This window comes from Manduca sexta, chromosome 27 (assembly GCF_014839805.1).
Source record: "Manduca sexta isolate Smith_Timp_Sample1 chromosome 27, JHU_Msex_v1.0, whole genome shotgun sequence".
In the NCBI taxonomy this organism is placed as follows: Eukaryota; Metazoa; Arthropoda; class Insecta; order Lepidoptera; family Sphingidae; genus Manduca; species Manduca sexta.
Genome location: NC_051141.1, coordinates 5102022 through 5114511, shown reverse-complemented (window position 1 = coordinate 5114511; position 12490 = coordinate 5102022). Strand labels below are relative to the sequence as shown.

At 35.1% G+C, this 12490-nt stretch overlaps 2 protein-coding genes across 4 annotated transcripts; one reads left to right on the top strand and one right to left on the bottom strand.

Moving 5' to 3' along the window:
- Window positions 1-23: 23 nt before the first annotated feature.
- Window positions 24-12299, bottom strand: LOC115446052 (alpha-mannosidase 2-like). 2 transcript variants are annotated; one of them, XM_037443922.1, is made up of 6 exons: window positions 11065-12299; window positions 3636-4384; window positions 3435-3527; window positions 3145-3339; window positions 2802-2913; window positions 24-2732 (listed from the first exon to the last, which is right to left on the bottom strand). In XM_037443922.1, exons 2-6 carry the CDS (start codon window positions 4350-4352, stop codon window positions 64-66), a joined length of 3786 nt encoding a protein of 1261 aa, XP_037299819.1. In that variant the 5' UTR covers window positions 4353-4384; window positions 11065-12299; the 3' UTR covers window positions 24-63. The 2 variants fall into 2 exon arrangements, with proteins under 2 accessions (XP_037299819.1, XP_037299818.1); XM_037443921.1 differs by lacking the exon at window positions 11065-12299 and adding an exon at window positions 4470-4773.
- Window positions 5325-9448, top strand: LOC115454879 (breast cancer anti-estrogen resistance protein 3 homolog). Of its 2 annotated transcripts, none has more exons than XM_037443923.1 (6): window positions 5325-5581; window positions 5879-6106; window positions 6361-7355; window positions 7421-7589; window positions 7842-8019; window positions 8441-9448. In XM_037443923.1, the coding sequence occupies exons 1-6, from the start codon at window positions 5579-5581 to the stop codon at window positions 8800-8802; spliced, it is 1935 nt and encodes a 644-aa protein (XP_037299820.1). In that variant the 5' UTR covers window positions 5325-5578; the 3' UTR covers window positions 8803-9448. The 2 variants fall into 2 exon arrangements, with proteins under 2 accessions (XP_037299820.1, XP_037299821.1); XM_037443924.1 differs by lacking the exon at window positions 5325-5581 and adding an exon at window positions 5633-5802 and having other exon boundaries at window positions 8441-8909.
- Window positions 12300-12490: the final 191 nt, after the last annotated feature.

Below are 12490 nucleotides of genomic sequence, written 5' to 3'. Positions count from 1 at the left end.
GTCATACAAAAGGAAAGAAATATTTGTATATGCCTTTTATTTTAAAAAGAAAATTTAAATATTTTAAAAATGTATCCGTAGTGTAATCAATTCCATTGGAGGAAAGTTGGCAAAATTGAAATTAAATAACGGGACACCTTTGTTGGTGCCGACTAAATTTGTTTGATAAACGGCTTTTACGTTACGAAGTATCTTGTCTATTTGGAATTTCGTATCACTGTTGCAGTAGAAATGTGTTGAACGATCCATTCGGCACGAAATGCCTTGTCTGTGCAAAGTCATTAAAGCAACGTTTGGAGTCAGATGCTGCAAGTGCCCGGCACTCAATACAATTCTATAGTTAATCAATGCTACATCACAAGGAAAAGGCATTTTTATTAGTGGTAAAAAGCCGTAATGTGACAACTCAGTCTCATTCTTATCTACCATGTATATGTCTAATAAGTAATTTAAAGAATTCGCGAGATAAATAGCTGACATACTTGGTAGATTAATTTGGCTGTGCATTGGCGCTTGACCAAATATATTCGCTGGTTCAACAAAGTTTTCTAATAGAACAAAATGTCGGTGGCAAGTGACGCTGCTATCTGCGAGGCCCTCATTTGTTCCGCGACCATCGTTAAAGAGGATGCGTCTGTCTAACATTACTAATATCTGCCCTTCCTGCAGGGCAGTCACTCCTTGAGCATGGTCAGTAATAATCGTAAGCCGACTTTTCTCATCTTGTATGTACGTCATGCTCGTCATTGGGTACATGTTGGATTCAACACGTCTACTTATATTCAAAACACGTCGGGTATATTGAAAACTATTGTTGTCTGTAAAAATTTCCGGTGGATTTCCATTTGTGACGTCAGCTTGTATCGTCATAAATAATTCCAATTCCCTGTTCTTCGGAGAGATTTCATAATCTACTTTACTTTCGATGTAAATAGCTGCAGATAGAGGGCTATTAATCAAATTGTATATTTTGGTTGTATGTTGCAGAAAGCGTCCATAGACTGTAACTAATTCGGTGGCCACTTGACCTGACATTATCAGAATGATTTTGGAGCGAATGCCTATCTTATAGGGGTGTAGAATGTCATGCAGAGGTTTTGTAACATTTGTGTTGAATAAAAACATTCCTGAATTTCGATCCGAAACTCTAAATGCACCATAATCTAAAACGAACGTCTTTTGAGTGTTTGTTTCTTTTTCTACTATTCGTTTGAGAAAGCCAGTCGCTTCATCGAATATAAGCCTGTGTTTATAACTTTCCAACTGTATGTCACCTGTTTGTAGTGGCTGAATGTTGAAAGGAAATATGGAAACATTACTAGCAATATCGTCAACTACACACGATACACAATACAATGCTGCGGCACTTTGTGATGCGTCGTAAGTTTCTTTTATCTTTAATAATTCTAAAGTCATCGGGGGTATAGCAACAGCGAAAATAACCTTATAAAAACTTCTTGAGATTTTTATGTAATTATCCGAATTATATGTCCAGATAGGATTGATTTGCTTAGTTATTTCTTTTCTGTTGTGATCTACAATTCGAATGTTTGGATATCTAGTTATTAATTCTACTACTTCCGTCCTTTCGTGACTCAAAGAGTTAAATATGTATATATGATCTCCTGGCGTTACTGTTTTAAAAATAGACATAAATTCACCATCTCTGTATACATATTTTTGGAGATTGGGAACTTTTTCATTTGATTTAACGCTTAACAAACTCACAGAGAGCTCTTGTATATACCAACAGTTTTTAGCAGTTGTCACCATTAAATTATGTGCATACTTTAAGGCGGTTACCGTTAATGTGCCACTAACAACATTGCGATCTCCTAACCTGGCCACATTTTCTCTAGCTTTTATCAAGAGTTCGAAAACAGACGATGCATTGTATCCCCTAAACGCATTAAGACTAATAGCAAAAGACAATAATAATTCTGTAGTGCGTAGCGTCGATTGAAGGCGCCTCAACAAAATCTTGGTGAAAGGTCTAGTTGTGAAGAATCCTGTCCAGTAGGCGGGATTACCTGAACTTATATCAGCGAAGTTGAAAAAGTCGCCTTTTAATGTTGGATAATTAGTATGTTTCGAAAATATATTAGCAAAATAATCTTTAGGTGTTCCAAAATTAATAGTGGCCTTGTAGATATCCCGATTAATATTGACAAAGTCAGCTATTTTTTGGTAATTGTTATATTGATAGTCAAATTCTGGTTGAGACTCGTACCGAAAAGGACCGCCTATAGGCGCCATTATAACGTTATGAGGAGATAATGTTCCCGATTTTGAATATTGTTCAAGCAACCTCTCGGCTTTTTCTTTAACATTATACATATTTATATCCATATTCCGAGGGGCCTTGGCGAAATTATAATTTGTAATACAAATTTCTTTATTTGGACCACAAGCCTTAAAGTCAGCCGAATTGAATTGTATATAATGAGTAAAAACTGAATGCTTTGGATAATGGTCGTTACCAAGTTTGTTAAGTACTTCATTAAGAAACGTGGAGGATGATTTGTCACCGTCCCAATTTTGCAGCCATATGAAATCACTTATTTGGTATTCGGCTAAGTATTTCTCCCAGGAATAGTGGACGTTAGTGATTACCAGCTGCGATACTCCGGATGCTGACAGAATATAAGCCATTGTCGGGCTATGTGTCACTGTATTTGTTAACCATGCCACCTTCGGAACATAATTGAGATTATGTTTAAGCCACTGATGACCTGAAACAAATAATGTTGTTGAACTATGTAAAGTTTAGTCACACGATGGATAATGGTGATAAATAATACCTTCAATAAGTTGATGGACAAGCCCAAACAAATGTGTAGTTGCTTCGTCAGTTTCCACCCAACCACCTGTCGTTATTTCCAATCTTTCGGATTTAAGCAGCTTGCGAAAGCTCTTGAAAATTTAAGAACACAAAGGTTATTATAAAGATGCAAAGTTTATTATTGGTCCACAGCCCCCAGCTCTAGTAGGGTAGTAGTAGTATTATAGCTACGTTGCCTTTGGCATGTTTTTTTTTAAATAATAATTTGCACAAAAACCTACTTATTTTACAATTATAAAATGACGTATGTACACTGTTTAAATAAATGTTAACAGCATTGTAATATATGTCTAAATACCCACCAAACGGCTTTTTTGCGACGTTGTTTTCCACCAATGGCTCAAATGGGATACCTCGTTCCATGTAAACGTTAAGCTTGAATAAAATTGTAATTTCTTTACTAAATTTGATAGAATCCTGTTGACTGAATCATTATGATATCTTTCGAAGGAGTGTTTCCATATGGTATCTACATGTGTTCTAGGAATTAATAGTACCTTAACAAAAATAATGAATATAATTAGAAGTTACTTATCTATTTAATTTATTAGACATACGTTTACGAGTACATGTCGACTTTTATAACACTGACCTTCAATGGTGGCCATTTTGCATTTCTCATAAGAGATTCATAACGGCTATCGAATACACTATTCCAAAAGTGTTTTTTTTGCATCCACTGAGGCTGAGAAAGAAAAACTTCCAATGAAATTCTAATAAAAATACATAATATGTTTTGACAACTTCGATTGAAAATTCATAAGTGTCTACATATATTGAAATGGTGTCTCACCTCAATATTAAACTCGCCAAATTTTTCTTGTGCGTCAATATCGGCTTTTATCTCATTTATAACGGTACAAATGTGTGAGTTGTGTGAAATATTGTAACTGTAAAGAGAATTGAATTCTGCAGGTACTTCTTCAAGCAAGAAGTCTGCCTTTTCGCTTTCTGGATCTGCATCTGGGATATCCTTTTTGTGCACATATTGTTTCGGTTCTATGTTAGGTATAAATATACTTTTCATCAATGAGCTGTTGTTGTCTTTATTTGAATGTTGTGGTAGCACAATAGAGTTTTTTTCGTGCATTTTTTGTTCAACACTTTGCAAATCGTGTTCGTCACTTGTCGAAAAGAATCTGTTGGGCGTCGAAATTTGATAGAAGCCCTTGATATCTGAATTATTTATTTGATTCGGAAACAAAACATTATCTGCCTCTGGTGGAGGCATCATAGATATATTTGGAAAAGTATTTCTTGCCAATCGAAGTTCATTTGTTAACACATTTTCATTTTTACCGATTTTCGTTTTAGAATACGCCATCATGCCTCTTCCCGGCTGAATGGATGACAAAATGGTTGTCATCTTCGGCCTTTGCATTTTATTTACAAATGTCTTAGTCTGAACGTAATCAGGGAACATGAGTGCTTCATTAAACTTAATGTTTGCCGTCAAATTTCTTGCAATAGTACTACCTCTGCTGCTATCACTGAATGGCCGTTGCACCATTTTAGATTGGTTTCGGACAATTTTGCGTAGTGCTGCAATATTATTGTATAATTTAATTTTATTAATAAAATAAAAAAATATGTATATACATTGAAATACACAAAAAAGTCATTTTACTTTTTTCATAACTCTCTACTTTTGTAGAGCAAAATGAAGATAATACCACAACTAGCAAATACACTTGATGTCTCAAGACCATAGCTCAATGATGTATCGTAAGCTACTGCCGAGTGTAATCATGACATGTTTGGAAAGGAAATCAGTGTCTGATGGCTTGTTTTTCATTTGCGTACATTGTTGTTCACCAGCGCGTTGAATGTTTTCAAAAACTCTCAATGTAAAACTTTTTCATCGAGGCGACGGTTTTGGTTTTAAATATTATATTATTGTTGTAATGTTCGATGATACTATTATATTATGTCATTTAGGTATATGATGGTGATAGGAAACCTTGATTATGCAATATCACTCTAAAACTTGTATTTAAGCGACGACCATGCAGTGTTCGTACCTTTAAGCGTCAACTTTTGTTTCAAGATCATGCGTTCTGACACTGAATGAGTAAAAAGCTGAGTTCCAGATCTATATATCCATATTCGAGTTATGAATCCGTAACTATTAAATTATTTACTCATCCTAAGTCCCTCTCCCCAGTGCCTACCAATACATAATACAAAATTTTGTATTATGTTACTAGCTCAATCTGAAAAATATAATTATTCTATAAATTTCAATATAATTTTACATTTTTGTTTAAGTGGCTTCGGAAATCTGCGTTACGTTTAAATAAATAGGCCACCCCTGTTTATCATTTATAGAACAATAGGAAGAGAGGCCGTAACCAAGATGTCATTCCACACTTATTATAACGCTAATAAAAAACAAAATAATTATAGAAATTACATCCTAACTATAAGTCTATCGCTATGATATGTCATTCACCTACATAATGTTAGCGTTAACGATTGTTGAATAGCTTTTTAGGTACGGCCCCAGAAGTTTAAGTTACAAAAAGTTAGAAAATACAAGACCCCGGCACATGCGCATTAACTCAGTTGCGAATTTCGTTTAACTACCAACCTACAACAAAAATGGGGTGTATCCGTTTTATTGATCTGATTCAGCCCGCATTCAACCCTCTTGCGTAAACTAGGGTGCCAGGAAATGGCGCTGAGCTACGAGATTTATACAAATGGAATAAATAGTAAAATTTAGACCTATTAACAATGGTGAGTTAGTTTATTATTTGCAGACAGTGTTTGTGAGTGTTGAGCATTAGTTTATTCTCTGATACGGTACTGTTGACAAATTATTATGATAATAATTTCGGTCAGTCATTGGACTGCTTAATTAATGTCCCACACGGTATTATTGTATGTGTATTGTGTATGTAATTCATATTACGGATTTGTAATTATGCGTTGAAAAGTTTTTTACATGTGTGGTTACGGTAACACCAATTCCTAATTAGCTCAGTGTTAGTAGTGAGCCATATCGATTTCAATCAGTTATATTTCCTTCGCCAGGATTCTAGTTCCATGACCACCTCAGGGCTTTTGGAGTGGGAGTTTTCACTACCCTCCGACCAAATAATATCTCATGGGTGGTATCATGGGGCGTTGAGCCGAACGGCGGCAGAAGCATTTCTACAACAAGACAGGGAATTCCTTGTCCGTGATTCTTCGTCGCAGCCTGATAATTACGTGCTCAGTTGTCGCTCAAATGGACAGCATTTACATTTTGTTATACAACGGGTGAGTTACTTATTTTAAGTTTATGCATGGCGATCTCAGAGTAATCAAAAGCGTGGATATCTACATGACTCACTGTTTTGCTTAGCGGTAGAAAATTTGCCAAATTAAATTTCCATGCACCTGTTTGTAACTTTATTCGGTAAATCAACATGCCTATTGCAATATGTGGTCGAAATTGTTCTTAGTTCAATGAATTTTCCAGTCTGTTATTCTCGCAATGGTTTTGAACAAAACGAATAAATATTTCTTTTTAGATCGTAGTTCATCCCGACACAGTATATGAAAGATATCAATACCAATTCGAAGATGAAGCATATGACACAGTCGCCGATCTCATCACATCATACGTTGGATCTGGCAAGCCAATATCAGCTGCTTCAGGCGCCCGCATTCAGTATCCCGCTAATCGTGTGGTACCCTTGACAAACTATATCCAAAATGATGACATAAATTCTGTGATCTCTCCTAATGGCGACGGGTGTTACGGTAATCCTTACAGCCTTTACAGTCACTTTGCTGCAAAACCAGGACTCCAACTGCGAGTGCCTTTCAAAAAACAACGTTCCCACTCTTTAACTCCTATAGATATTGGGCAGCACGTAACTCATGGTAAAAGCGCAAGCGCCGATGGTGTCATACAAAGTCAAACAAACAAGCATTGTAAAAACTTTTACAGTGAATCAAACTCTAGCTCCAGTACTTGGGACGCAAACCTACCGACTAGTCCCCCAGCAAAGCCGGCCCGATACGATGGGCCGAAGGCTGATGATAGACGAATGGAGATACAGAGACTATACCACGTTTCCGGATCTGATTCTGGTAATGGGTCTGGGGATTCTACGCAAAGCTCTGCGCATAGTGACCCGAATAAGTCCAGGATTGAATCAGATTATAACTTAGTGACGCCTACTATAAAGCAACAGTTTGATTACGAGCTCACCGAAGCGAAACTTCTTCAATCTGAAAACCTAGATTACGTAGTCGAATCAAGAATTAACTTGGAAAATTTTCAGTCACAAATCATCCCAACAGGTTTGAATAAGCCATTGGAATCGGAAACTTTGCATACTATTAAGCTGTTGCTAAGAACGTCGGGACCGAGAATTTTAGCAAATCATATGACAAAAGTAGACTTGTACTTCCTATTTGATGACGCTATTCAGATTGAAGGACTTGAAAAAACTGCGAGCGGCTTAGAACTGTGTTTTTTACCTCAAGGTCGACCACTTCGAATGGACGTGATAGAAAGGTATTACAATACGGAAAACATGATTTTAAATAATGAATCAATATTAATCCTTTTCTTTTTTCCAGAATTGAAACTTTTCGCCTTCTCATAGCTGTTACAATACTGACATGCCAGACTGATAGGCAGCGAGCTGACACTATCAACGACTGGATCCTCCTAGCAGTAGAAACTAAGACCGCTTTAGGAAACTTATATGGTTTTTCTGCTATCATGTTTGGGTTATGTATGCCTCAGGTGACTAAAACTCCATAATATAATGTGTTTGAAACCCCAAAAGTAGCTGAACGAATTTAAAATCGTTTTTAAACTTTTGTTTATTTTTCACTAAAATAAACTTGAAAGGGTAAACTTAATTTTAGATAAATATTAGCGATTATGTTGATTGAAGTTAATGTGCAGTTTTGAATTTATTGAGCAACTTTTGTAGCGAATAATACTCTTGTAATAAACGAGTATTGTACTTATATAGTAATATTTTGATTGCAGGTGGAATGTTTGGAAAATGCTTGGAATATACTGCGTCGTGTGTATACAGACAATGCGTTTATGTTTGAAGCAAAGCTCAGACCCTGTTTTAAGAGTATGAATGAAGGGACCAATCCTCTCCCTCCGAACACCACAACCCCATATATTTTACCTCCAGTGCTGTGTTTTCACTTATTTGGTAATTTATGATAACATGTAAAGCCAATATACCCAAATAACTGCATGATATCGTACGTCTTATCTAAATTTGGAACTAATATGCCATAATGCGAATGTTTCTAATGATGTATAAGTAAATATTTAAACTTTTAGATTTTGTTAGAAGTAAACGCCGTAATCGCTGAACGGATTTAGATGAAATTTGGCATACGGGTAGACCATAAACTGGATAACCATGGCTATTTTTTCACTCGGTACCTAATTTATCGAGTAGAAAATATTTTAATTTCATCTGATTTTTATGTTGGTGTCGTTCCGTGTGGATTGCTACAGGGATTTAGATATTTCTTTAACGAGAGAGATCTTTTATTACGGGCGAAGTCGCAAGCAAAACCTAGTTGTTTATGTAATGATGTATTTGTATGTATATTAACTTACAGATGGCGAAGGCGGCAGTCTAATGCAACCAGATGACACATTTGCTGGCAGTTTGATGAACAGTCTAGAGTTTGATTTTAATGCTACGGCCGCGCACCTCGAGGCTGCTAGACACTTCCCAAACCAAACCGAAATGTTTAAACGAAACGCCAGAACCGTTGTACAAGAAATGTCCTCGCTTGGACCAACATTGGATCCAACATTACTTGAACTGTTTAGGACCGAGTTCCATATAAACTTTTTATGGGGCGAAAGAGGAGCGTTAACTACTCCAAACCAGAGATTTGCTCGGCTCACTGATATATTGACTGCTATGGCGAATAAACTAGCTAATCAACCGCTTGAAATGGATGATGTTGTTTAGAAAATGTAGTGTACAATATAAGCCTAAAGTAGATACAAATTCGTTCAATAGTACATTACTTACATTATATATAGCACTTACGTAGTTAGATAATAGATACCTATCTACCCTAAAGCGTGTAAAAGTGGTAGTTTTTGTGGACTATGACCATATCATAGAACTTAGGTCAATAAGATTGTGTTTTACGCATATAATGTTTCGCATAAAATGAAAAATAGTAATGTAATGTTAAATGTAAGATGTTTCTTTGTTTTATTTTTATGTTATATTATTATTTCATTTTTCATCGAACAAATTATAGAAGTAACGAAACTGTCACTGCCCAAGCTTTGCGAATGTTGCTTGATAAGAATCGTAGGTTAGTCGTATAAGAGTTGTATTTTTATAATGTACTAAGTAACTAGTTAAAGAAAAAACTCGTCAAAAATGTGAAAATATGTGATGATTGTTATTTGTCAGTATTGGTGACACAAAAATATTCTGATACACCATCTTTCGGAATGATCTCCAATATAAACCAATATCTGAGCAATAACATGATAGATATTAAGTACCTACATACAGATAAGTACACATTAAACACTAATTGTAAAATATTTAAGATTATATAACATTATTATTAATCTTTGTTATACGTTTATAAAATGCATGCAATAAAACAATTATATAAACGCCTATGATTTTTCATTGTATAGAGAGGGAATTTTCTTACGTCAGGTAAGTATTTTAACAATTAAATATTTAGTAAGTACATACACCAGAATGAGTGTGTAATGGCTTCATCATTTTTTCATGTATTTTTATGAACTACCATGAGTTAAGAAGTTAAATAAAAAATAATATAAAATGCTTTATTCATCACGTAGGTGAACATAGTTGCACTTATGATAAGTCAAGGTACATGAGAATATTTACTTATGACTTAATTAAATTAGCTTATATAAACAAAGACAATTTATATTGAAAATAAAATAAATGAAAAATATAGTAAACAAAGAAGCCAGCTCGGGCTGGCAGGAAAGAAGAAATAAAATGATGTGTATATGTAATTTTAAATAAACAATAAGGGAGAAACGCATCGCGATCCTCACTGGTGAGGATAATAAAAGACCTAACCTAGCTAATCTACCAGCCGTTCACTAACTACCTAAGCGATGACTACCCGAAGAAGAAAGGCAGAATGAAATTCCGGGCTTTAGCATACAAAGTCTGATTAATTATATAAGTTAATACACGCACATCACTGTAAAAATGCGGAGAAAATCCATATAAAAGTATTTAACAATAACTAAAAACTAACAGAAAACAAAAACAATAATAAAAGCATCAATAAAAACTATGAAACAGTGTACATCGTGCATATGCCTACATTTACAAACATAAATTTGTTTTTTACATTTCATGTTTGAACATAGATCTCGGTCAATATAATTTAGATTATAAATTTACCCCCTTATTCATAAACGTTTTTTATCTCAGGATGGAGTAAAGCTGTGCTAACAAGCTTGTTTCTCAGTGCCCAACGGCACTGAGAAATAGACATAGGGCCGTTGTGATTGGTTATTATTGTTGTATTTCAATATTAGCCAATCACAACGGTCCTACGACTACGCACTGCGAAGACTGCCATGTCGTCATCACTGAGAAACAGACTAGTTATCACAGCCTTACTCGGTCGTTAGATAAAAAACGTCTATGAATAAGGGGGTTAAAGTCTAGTGCAACAAAATGATCGGTCGGTCGTCTATTATATTTTTTCAAGTTCACACCATCATTTTACAGTAACAGTTATGTAGGATTAATTCTAAAAGTTATAGCAAAACAGGGATAAGTTATATAAAGGCAAAATCCAAATCTATTTAATCCAAATATCTGAGTTGAGAAGCTACATAATATATTAGGTAGATTAGTCTCTATTGGGTAGGGCACCCTACTTTGTTCACTCTAATGTAGTGTTTATATTCTGTTTGCTGTCTACGGGGGGCCATGTCCACCTTTTTGCAATCACGGGCGTTCTAGTCGATGGTCAGTTTTGATACCTGTATAGGTAAGAGTAAAGAAATCCCATATTTAACTGAATGGCAATCGCTTGAAGCCCCCTTTTTTGGTTTGGCAGAGAAAATTCCTTATTACTACCACCCAGGTTTCGTTGGGGGGTCAGTAAACGTTTATGTCGGAACCGCCCGGAAAAGATGGAACTGTCGGCTGATCGCTGGGCTGACTTCCTAACTAAGTTTTTATATAAGCTCAGGCACGTCATACCAAATAAAACTTCGCGGTGGCCATCTTCGGCGCATTAGGGACGAGTGCGGGCTTCCTGCGCCTAGTGTCTAAGACCGAGTTGTCGTTCGCAGTCACTTTGGGGTGGTGTCGTCTCCTGTTTGGATCAAAAGAGAAAGAGATTACATAGTAAAAAAAAAAATTTAAAAAAATTAAGCCACCTTCAAAAACTATTCAAAACCAAAATATAATTTCAAATAACAGGTATATACTGGATACCGATTTTGGACTCGGTGTCTAATTAAAATTGATTAACAACACGCCTAACCTTCACCAAAAACAAAGCATTGAAATAACTTGTGTATCCTGTGTAGGGACCCCTAGCTTTTCCGTGCAGTTTTTATATCTTTTAATCCGACTGTAGGTAAAACATCAAATTTTATGGAACCTACAAACAATTTGATATTCTATTTAAACAGTGCTCGGAGTTTTATTCCTACAAATATAATTGTTTTCAAAATATATATTTTTAAAATGTAACAAATTACGGAAATGTTATGTAAAGCCAATTTATGTCCATTACACAGCATTATAATTAGGTATGGTCATCGAGGTATTATGCCCATTATGATGCACAACTAATGGTCTTATTTATAATTGATTCCATTATTTTTATTTATAAGCCTACTTACTGTTTTTTTTTTATTTATTACGTACCTAAATAGCCTTTTAATATACTCTGAAAATGTTTATAAATAAGTTAGGTTATCGGGACAAGTAGAATTCATTGTAGGCATGACTAGAGCCCGGATAGGTATTTCTGCATTGTTACGTGTTCGCTAAGCAGCGGTAGGTATACAAGTACTTATTGTTTTTTCAGTTTCAAAACAGTTTTTGTCTTTAGTTTCTCCTCTACTACCTGACCACTAATTTACTGAAATAAATAAAAAAAAATCAAAACGGTGCCTAAAAATGCCATAAGTACCACTTAATTCGGGGCTGAACCTCTAAGCTGGGGACCCTGTCTAAACTGAACATTATACCATTGCAGGGCCGTAGTTAGACTTGAATTTAAGGTAGGGCAGCTGTGGTTACAGCTAGGGAGGACGTAAAAATGATACTAGATAAATTCACAAATGGTAATATGGTATTATAGCGTTTTCTAAAATGAAAATTCATTATGCAGCGAGACACATACCAAAAGCCTTACAGCAAAAGCTCGAGTTGGAACGGAACACGCAACAACATTAATTACAAGTACTTTAAATAAAAGGTTTTTTTATCCGATGATTTTCATTATCGTCAATTGAAAAGGCGATTCTAAAGGTTTGTTTAATGAAACAATATTTTCAATAGATATTTAATTTCGTCCAAATATTGAAAACATAAAATATAATATTTTCTTATTTTGTTACTATTTCATAGTACAAATAGTTATTATGCAGATTTGTGTTATAACGTCTTGGGA